Source organism: Rutilus rutilus, assembly GCF_951802725.1.
Source record: "Rutilus rutilus genome assembly, chromosome: 19".
In the NCBI taxonomy this organism is placed as follows: domain Eukaryota; kingdom Metazoa; phylum Chordata; class Actinopteri; order Cypriniformes; family Leuciscidae; genus Rutilus; species Rutilus rutilus.
Window position 1 is genome coordinate 14,574,022 of NC_140232.1, and position 10,575 is coordinate 14,584,596.

The window sequence follows — 10,575 nt, forward strand, 5'->3', positions numbered from 1 at the left end:
TATTTAGATTTTACCACCTAGTTATACTGCATTAAGTGTAAAACAAAGGATTTGATAGACAGAAATATTTTATTATAGTAATTATGATAGAGAAACTATGCCCCCCGGGGGTAGGGGGCGTTTTACCCCACAAGCTATGAGTTTTTAAAAAAATGTTTAATTTTTAAAATATAATATTATTCCTTATAAATAATATATGATCTCAAACTACAGACTTCACTATTCATCTATCATACATCACTGCGATATCCTGCAGAACAATATTCTCTTAAACACTTATTTACTAATATCGGAAAATTATAGCATTTACCATGTAATCCTCTTCTCTTCAAATGTGTCGCTGGTGTCAGCTTCTCCGTAGAGATTTGTATATCCCCGTTATCAACGTAGTGCATAGCAACAGTAAAAATGTATCTTGACTACTTTTAGTGGTTATTTTGGGAAAAACAGGTGGGGGGCGTTTTACCCCAGGGGGGCGTTTTCCCCCACTCTACCCTAATTTAATATTCAACAATAATATTATTCTGCCTGCACTGACACGATTATGAGAACTTAACTGAGCTGGACAATGACATCCGGTTTCCTCCAGAGTGGCTATAAATGAACTAAATTAATAACTTTTTTACAACAAAAATGAAACACTGAACTTACTTAAGCTGAACTGTGACGCTATTTTCTTCTGGAAACAAACTTTTTTGCATTATTTTCCTGTTATCTCTGTAAAGCTGCTTTGAAACAATCTGTATTGTAAAAAGTGCTATATAAATAAATGTGACTTGGCTTGGAGACCAGTGATGAAAGCAACAAATACAACTCACATGGACATGTACAACACAATCACAAATTATGTGAGTTCATGTCAAACACAAAGAGTTCCTTTTTTACAACCTATACCCCACTACTGGGGTGAGTTGTAACACAGGCTCTATATATATATATATAGCTAATTGCTGAAATAAGATCCACACAATCTGACTAAATGTATGCAATAATGTTACTGAAGAACTAATCAGTTTTGAATAAAGTGAGCAATTTAAAGTAACAAAAAACATTGTATTTCTATAAGGACTTTAAATTTAGCACAAAACAATTGCCGTGTGTTTGTGTGTGTGTACTGTATTCATGTCACATAACAGTTCACTCACTGTGTTCCCATTCCTATTTTTAGTTAATTTTTGGATATCACATAAAAAACGCTGGATGAAAACGCAGAGATGAGTATGAATTCTAAAAATGTGCACACATACACATAAAATTTTTTTAAAAAAAACTATGCATGCAGGTAAACTATGATGGAAACATATTTTCCGCATAAATTCCTCAATGCACAGCAAAAAACTCACATGATTTTGTCTTAACAGTGATCTGATTTCTAACTGGAATCATCATAAGGAGTTGGTTGTAACATTTTAAGTTGGTTGTTACAACTATCCGCACCCCTAACAGCCATAACTTAGCTAAGTGTTATAGCATGTGTGTTTGAAGTTAGCATGGGAGAGATAGAGAAATAGCCTCTTTAGATTATGAAAGTCAAATAACTGTATCTACAATATAATGATTGCTAGGCCTTTTTTTTTACTTTCCTTCCTGAAAATCAATTTTTTTATTTTTTTTTATAAAATGTACAATGTTGCTCACAGTAACTACTACTCCTGTGAGCTCAAAAAAGTTATGCGAGTGTTTGATATTGATGGCATCACCACAGCTCTTTTCTGACTTGTTGAACTGACAGCGTTACAACTGACCCCGTGTTACACTCCCCTGTCGCCTCATATATATTTATATGCTGAGAGTAAAGTAGTTATTTTAGCAGGCAATTTAGTTTTTGTTAATATTTTGAATTAGGTTTTATTTTTCATTTTAAAATGGTTAAGTTTTAGTAATTTTGTTGTTTTTGTAATTTGTATAGTTTTTTTTTATGTCTAGTTTTCTTTAATTAAATCTTAGTTTTCATTTATTTATTTGTTATTGTAGTAGGCCTACTTCAACTTAAACTAAACAAAAATGAGTAATGTTGCCAATGGCAACTAGCTGGAATAAAATAAGTTTAGGTTTGATAAATATTTTATTTCATTGTCAAGAAGCCTAATGAAAAAATGTGTTGGTTTTAGTTTTAATTAACGATAATGTGCTTGGAGTGGAGATTTGTATATCCCGATTTCGTCCTGGCATGAAGAAGAGAAATGATCATTATAATATAAAAACCACAACAAAAAAACTACAGGTAGCATCTTTTCAGTGCTTTCTAAAAATGTTTTTTTAATAATTCTTGATATCGTTGATCAGTATTTGTATTCATAGTTTCACTAAGTGTAATTACAGGATTGTATCTGTGCAATGTAAATTGCATCCAGTTACTACTCTATATGATAGACAGAGGTTTATAATAGTTGTTCAGTCTTCCTCAAGAGGGCGTACAAGGCTCAGAAAGTCTAATCCTCAATTGTGCTGCATTCACAAGACATTTTCTGGACGTTTTGCTCTATTATATTTTGTTTTGTTCTGTACAAATTGCGCACTAGAAGACTATAAAGGATAGGGACCAGCAAAAACACACTTGTGTAGCTTTCGTTTCATCCTGCCATGTCGATGAGAAATGATAATAAATCCAATTTTAGCGGTGTTACATGATTCAAAAGGCTATACACATAGGCTACATGTTTGCCCAATTGCAAGATAAAGAGTAAACCTAACTAGAGACAATACAGAAGTTCTGAGCTCTTTAACATTTGGAATAGTTACAGAAAAAACCAAAACATCTCAGGCAATCCTCTTAAAACTGCACACAATAAGAAACAATCAACACCTTGCACATTTTTATTTGGCAAATGCTCATTTCCTATTTGACAAATACCTGTCAAGGTCACAGAAAAGTGAAATAATGGCAGACTGTTGAAAAGTGCCATAAAATAGAATAGAGTCATCTCCCAACTCTAGCATGTTATAAAATAATGAAATATGAAAGTAAGGGTTCTTTGAACCCCCATTAAGTGGGGATATTTTACAGATTCACAAAGACGAGCAGCCCAGACACTTATAGGATAAAAATTATTTGTTATACAAAATATAAAAATATGATGCTCTGATTTTTCTTTATCTCCATAACTTCACTACATCAGAAGCACTTCACTATCAAAAAAGCACAGAAACTAAAATGTCTGCCAAACAGTACCTCTAGTTTTAGAAATAGTACCTTTTCGCCATAAGGACAAAAAAAATTTATATATATATATATCAAACATGCATTTGTACATATTTCAAAATAATAAGACATTTAACCAACTTAGCAAAAGATACAAGATGTAACACACAAGTGGAGGTGGCCTGAATCATTTGAAATATTCAAAAATCTTCCAAATAACTTTACAGTAGATGTGCAAAAACCTATAAAAAGTTTTACTGTTGAAATTACTCTTTAAGATTGATAAATGACTACATCTGTAAACAAATGATACCAGCCTGTTTATAATAGCCTTTTCACAGCAAAAGGCTTTTTTAAATATCTAAAAAAAAATTTTTTTTAAAAATCCACATTTTGTATTCACACAAACAAATCATGCTGAACAAACAAAATAATATACAATATTTATGATATAGATTTTTAGCTGTTTACAGCCTTAGCCAAGAGCAAGATAACGCTCCCTAAAAATTTTATTTCTGGTCTTAATGGCCTAAACAGCAGCAAAGTAAATATGTTTTTATGTGGCCTGGCACATAAATTATTTAAATAAAACCAGCCGTAACCCACTGTTTGCAAAATGTAATTTGCAAAAATTCCATAATTTTTTTTTGAAACAGATTATAGGAAACCGGGTCGACAAAAAAAACATTTATTTATCAAATCCAATATTTTGAATGACACTTTTAAAAGCTGCGTTTTAAATAAAACCGTAAGCATTTTTATTTTAGTCTTAAGTACTTTTCACACTTTTAAATGAACCCTGGGTCAATCTAGACCCCAGGTTAATGGAATCCTGGGTTATCTTGCTTCACGTTTCACACTGCTCATAATTTACCCAGGGTAAAAAGTCTATCCTGGGGGCTTATTAATAGGGTTGGATACTGAGGACCGGTTCCAAATTTCCAACAATCGTGACCTTGATAAGGCACGCTTATTTCGATTCCACTTATTGATTCCTGTGTGTGCAATTTAATGTAACCATTCAATCACAACAACACATGAAAGAGAACTAAATTCAGCACTTGCATGCTGTTTTCTGTGCTGCGCACACATCCAAACGCGAGCACGCTTGAACGGACAAATACACACAGAATTATGTCACAACATAAACGCATATGTAACACTAACAGTATATTGGATCTGTGCATTCGGTCTTAAAGTGACAGAAGCCTAACACCGTGTTCTAACTACACGCGACGCGCGATAAAAGTTATGTTTACCATGCTAATCGGAGTTTTTGTCCTAACCAGCCGCGACGGCGACGATTCTATTTCAGAAACGGTTTCTATTTTTCTGCGACGTCGCGGCTGGAACAACAAACACAAAACGTGGCAATGATAATCTCAGGGACTGTTTATGTGCTTTATTTAAAACAACGCTATGCAGTTTTGTCAATTTTCACTTTTTGCTCACAGGTTTCTCCATAGAGCTCCCCCTACAGCTTCGGAATAAATATTTGACAACACTGTCGTAAAAACTCGTTGGCGACTCTCCCCCCCTCCCATCTTCTCCCTCTGGTCATGTGCATTTGTTTTCAAAGAAGCCGGCGAACGCACGGAGCCATGTCCACTGAGGTATGTATGATACACAGAAGGCTCGCATATAAATGTATGTGTGCAGTGCCGTAAAGCAATTCGTTACATCGCCAGACCTGATATCACGCGATACTTCCTGACGCTGAGGCCCACCGGCCCAAAGTTGCAAGGGTGGTTTTTCTGCTCACAGGCGCTAGGGGGAAGCGAGACGGCCACCATTCAACCCGAAAAAAGACTCCGAAGCTGTTCAGTTAAGGTAAATTAAGCTAAAAAACTCCATAGTTCCCCTTTAATGTTAAAAGCATGCAATGTGACTTTGACTATCTAGTGCTCCCAGCTTTGTAGCTTTAAAAGCAACAATGGATAATTCACCTCAGATCTTGTAATTAAACAAATGGAAACAAGAAGGTTCAAACTGTGAACAAAGATTGTTTTAGTAACTCAGTAGCCTATGTGTTTTTAATAATGTTTAAATGGTGTAATATTTGTGTATTTGATTATGTAGCCTACTTATCCATTTTCTTGCGATTGCCGTCAAGATTGATCTCTGGTGCTGTGCACTTGCCGCGAGACTCCACCCACGCGCTGTTCTGATTGGCTGTGGGTTTTAATTGATTTGGACACATCTCGTAGTCGCGTCGCGTCTAGTGTGGACAGACAAATTATTTGTCGTTGGAATCTTATCGCATCGCGTCTGGTTAGGACACGGTGTAACACAACTGCTGCTGTATATATATAAACACATAGCTATATTATATAAACAAACTTTTATGTTAGATGCGATTAATCGATTTGACAGCAGTCATTATTTTACATTCGATTACAATTTAAATAGTACTTTTTCTGTAGCCTACCTGAAATTTGTTCAGCGTTTTTTTGTGCTATTGCTAAATTGTTTATTTTTTCTTATCTTATTACTGATTGTTTACTTGTCTTTAATAATGTTTGAAATTTATATTAGTTAGTACTTGTTTTTCCTGTGGTATTTTTGTTAAACCATAAGGTAGGGACACACCAAACCAACGCCAAAGAACTAGCGCTGATGAAAGCCGACTGTGTTGTCGCCTGCATATATGGCGAAAAAAAAAAAATCAGTGCTTGAACACACCGAAAGGACCACAGGCGACTGACAACTAACACGCGTGTTCTGCGCTTGAGTGTAAAGGAGATAACCGTCTATTTGAGCAGAAATATTCATCTATATTCGTCATTCCAAAAGGGAGGTCGAAACTAAGACTGCAGGTCCATAAAAAAGTAGCGCTTGCTAACCGTTTTGAAATCAATCACTCGTGCTGATCACATTCTTTATTCCACTCAGCTCATGTTATTATGAAAATATTCACGCGGTAAGATGACGTAAAATTATATCAGCCTTCTGTCCGTGCCTCATGACTTCAGTGCTCGCTTTCTTTCATCACTTTTGCTCTTATTCTCGTGCACTGACACGTTCGCTAAACTGAACAGCCAATCAGAGTTCTCTCTCTCACCGACGACCCAATGAAAAAACCCAGACGGCATCCGACTAGAGCCAACGGTGTGGAACGCACCGAAAAAACGAAGTAAAAAAATGGCCCGTCATTGGTGTGTCCCTGGCTTATAGGCAAAAGGTCCTGTATGCTCCTGAGTTTCGTTCAAGGTATTCAGCTGCAACAGAATGTTTTGCAAAAAGACACAGAATAAATAAGTTTGATATCTAAATGTTTGACTTCTTGACTCTGAAACTGGGAATCGGTAAGATTCGGAATCGATAAGCAGAATTGGAACCGCAAAATTTTTAATGATACCCAAACCTATTAACCAATGTTTCACTCATTACAATGACTAAACCCTGGGCTAACCTATTGGCATACTTGTGGTGAAAGTGTCACTGACTGGCTGAACTCAGTATTGGCTATAAAAGGCAAGAATGAAACGGTCTCTTCTTCACTCCAATTGTCGCATTCTCTGTCACAATTCTACATTTTGACTAATTTGATTAACCCTGCTAAATTACAAGTGTAAAACGCTCCTTTGCATGGGGTTAAAACCTTGCTTTAGAGCCAAGATAATGTGGGGTTAAGCTTAATGTGAAAAGCCTTTTTAAATCACTTCCAGGGTAAATCTCTGAGCCAATTAATTACATTTTCAATTAACCGTCCCACAGTGTGCTTATATTTAGACTTATATGCATTACTGGTATTTGGACTTATCCGCATTATGCAATTAAGATGAAAAGAAAATGAATCTATTATCATAATACTGAAAAACATTATTAAAGCTTACTATAATGCATTTGGATATAGCAATTTGGCCTAACGGAAACTGAACTGTAATAACCAAACAGCTCTGGCAAACGTGTTGGTTTTACTATTCAATTAACTACTGACTCAAGATGTAAAAAAAAAAAAAAAGCCTACATTTTAAAATGTTTATTACTTTTCAGTAACTGTCACTGGTTTTGACTGACACTTTCTATGCTGGAAGCATCCAAAGCGCTGAGAGCGAAATGAAAAGTTCAGCAAGTTTAGACAGCCAACAGCAGCAGGGAATTTTGTATCTGCAACAAAATGGTTTCTTACTATTATTTGTGGCCGAGCAGATGATGGCAGTTTACAATAGCGTGGTGTTACAAATGTCCGATTCCCCATCTGTATCAAGGTTTGTATGTTAACAAGAAAAACACAAGGCATCAAAATATTGCGATACTAACATATTGCAGAATCCCTGATTCCCACCATCTAGAGTCCATTAATCTGTGACAACATTCCATATTTTGGGAAAGTGTTTGGTGTGAGAACAAGGACTCATCTGTGCGTAGACTAAGGAAAATTTGCCTCTCCCCTGTTATCCAGTTGGTTTTGCATCTGTGTAATTTTGGCCAGAACCTCCAACTCCTCGTCCTGCCGCTCTGTCTTGTGGCTGACCAGTGAGCGGTAAAAATGCACAGCGAAAATGATAAACACCAAGCCAAAGGGCACCATGATGGCGGTAGAGACGATTGCCGCGGCTACCCCCGGGGTCATACTAGTACTATTCCTATCCAAGGGAGCTGCTATAGTCTTCAGAGGAAGGAACTTCACCCAGCAGAGGAGAACCACCTCTGCAAGAAACAGAAGGGTGCCAATGACAGTGGAGAAGGCCCAGGCCAGCTCGATGTGACGGTGCATCCGCTCATGTGGCGATTCCTTTATGGAGTTGAGGTTGTGGACGTTGCTCACGGCTTCCAGGTTGGGCAGGATACATGTGCTGATCATCAAGGCAAAGAGGTGGACGGCCACCAACACTGTTGTGCAGGCACTGAAAGCAATCAATAGGCCAGGAGGGTAATAGTGATCCTTCTCCAACTGCACTTCCACCATCGCTACCTGAAAACACACGAGTTGGTAACATAAGACATCACATTCGACCTCAACAATTGGTTTAAGCTAAAACTTCATTCAGTTTTGTTAGATTGATGCTTAGAACGTTCAAAAAAATACATTGAAGATACAATAAAAAAATATATATATATATTATAGGGATCCATTTTTTTAACACAATATCTAACAATAAATAAATCTAAGCTATACAATATCTAAGTTAACTAAAACCATGAAAAACATTATTGTTAAAAAAAAAAAATATATATATATATATATATGGAGAGAGAGAGAGAGAGAGAGTTTTCATGGTTGTAGTTAACTATAATAACCCTGCTATCAGATATTGTTAGATTAAAACATTAATGCTTGTATGCAACGTTTCAATGTGTCTGGATCTGGATTTGGCATGGCTGACACATTTTAATTTTGCAAATAGGGCCTAGCTGTTTTTCCCATGCTTCTGAAAACACCACAGACCACAGTCCATGAATGAGGCCAGAAAGCAGCACAAGTTCACAGCCACAGATATGAAAATGTGTTTCGAAGTCAATAGCAGGTTACAGTAGAAGGGCTCTACTCTTGTGCAGTGAGTAGGCTACATCTAAATAAAAAACTACCACTGAAATGTGTAATTATGTTTACACCGATCTGTAAAGAGACAAGACGTTTATGAACTGCAGTTTCCTCCAGCCACTCCTAAAAGTACCTTCATTTCCTGTGCTGAGCGCTTATAGAAAAGAGAATAAGCTCAAGCACAATAATCGCCCTCTGAAAAAATATTACACCTTTTGCCAATCACTTTACACACATATTTCCGGAAAAACATTTCTGGTTCTTAGGTGGATCGAGGGTCTGTTCAGCAGGGAAACAATAGTTACGAGAACAAAATAAATGTGCTTTTCAACTTTTAAAGGGGAAGAGACAATGCTTCCCATTTCTTTCGCCATTGTGATCAAAGGCTGTGTTGCATTGAAACTCTACAGATTTTCAGTGTAAATTAATCTGTGTGAACAAATTTTGTGTAGTGAAAAACTCTAAATGCCATCAGGGAATAGCTGTATTCATCTAAAACACAAATGTCAATTTCTCATCAAAAAAAAATTTAATAGAATTTCAAGTCAAGCCAACTTTGTATAGTGCTTTGAACAAAACAACTTTACAGAAATTCATGGCGTAATGTTGATGATACCGCCTAATTGTCCACATTCAGCACAATTAGTTTAGCAGTCAATCACTGAAGGTAATTTTGTGTAAAATTATAACAGACCTACTTCTACTTGGTATCCAGTTTCATTTGTTTTATCAGTTTTTTTAACACAACACTGTCAAAGGAAGCACATTTCCTGTTGCCATGATGTAATGTTCTGCAAGGGATCTTCCAGTAAACGGAAATCTGTCACAATGAAGATAATTGTGGCCCTTACAAATGTTCACCGTAACTGCAGTTGTTGACTAATGCTATTGCTAATACAGAACTTCTTTACAATCATAATTATTAATATGACGCCTCCTCTCAACATTGTAAGAAGTTTAATACTTTTCTTCTTTTTTGATATTACTGGTGGTCAATACCAAGTTCTCTATGAAAATTAAGACATCTTTGCTTTACTGTAACAATTACTGTAGTAATGTTGGTGTATACTATGATTACCCAAAAATTACTGTGGAAAAAGACCAAACAAATTAATTAAGCCTGGAATGTAAATTGAATTTAGGGGTGTTTTGATTATAAATTCATTGGTGTTTTAAATGAATCTATTAAATTAACTTTTAATTTACATTTTCGGAGCAGCACTAAAAGATAATTCTTTTCATGAACTTTCGTGTTCTGTATGAAGTATGAACTCATGACAGCTTAAGATCAAATAAACGAGAATGACTGAACTATAGCTTGAGACGACGTTCATTCAGGATGATGCTTCATAGATCGTCAGGTAATCGATTGAGTAAATGATTCAATATTCCTAACACACACACACACACACACACACACACACACCTACTGGCATACCGATGTAAAGTACAGAAAGGGCCACAGAATAGTTGAACGAGAATGAATCTTTTTAGTCAACTGATTCAAAAGATTCGAATCAATGGAATGAATCGAAATCCCCACCACTGAGGGCACCACCAACTAACGCTTTTGCGAGTTATGTCGAAGTAAGACTTACAAGGCTAGTGTAAAAGGCTAAACTCTCTACCCTCTGATTACGTTATATCCATGACAGGTGTCGTTTGCATATCAAAGTGATTGACATGTCACGCGTCATATTACAACGCTATAACTCCGAAAACCTTGCCAGGCTTCCGAGTAATGTACGTTTCTCCTTCACATACAAAGTGTTAAGTAATGACTTTTATTTACTCACCATAGCAAAGCCGGAGAGCAGGGCAGAGGTTCTGCTGGTCGCTTTAAGTTTAGCTCGACTCAAGTAAAGTTTTCTCCATGACAAAGCTTGAAGTGAGTGCTCGTTAGAACTCATTGCGCGCGTTTTGATGTTAGTTCAAAAGTTATGAA

The 10,575-nt window shown here is 36.3% G+C and overlaps 1 protein-coding gene across 1 annotated transcript; it reads right to left on the minus strand.

Annotated features, from left to right (window-relative positions):
• Positions 1-2,803: 2,803 nt before the first annotated feature.
• Positions 2,804-10,560, minus strand: orai1a (ORAI calcium release-activated calcium modulator 1a). Its single transcript, XM_084389647.1, has 2 exons — positions 10,427-10,560; positions 2,804-8,060 (listed from the first exon to the last, which is right to left on the minus strand). Exons 1-2 carry the CDS (start codon positions 10,538-10,540, stop codon positions 7,515-7,517), a joined length of 660 nt encoding a protein of 219 aa, XP_084245773.1. The 5' UTR covers positions 10,541-10,560; the 3' UTR covers positions 2,804-7,514.
• Positions 10,561-10,575: the final 15 nt, after the last annotated feature.

Coding starts and splice junctions, on each gene's coding strand:
- orai1a (XM_084389647.1), bottom strand. CDS start 10,540: ATGAGTTCTAACGAGCACTCACTTCAAGCTTTGTCATGGAGAAAACTT. Junction 8,061..10,426: donor TGCTCTCCGGCTTTGCTATG/GTGAGTAAATAA, acceptor GTGTGTTTTCAG/GTAGCGATGGTGGAAGTGCA.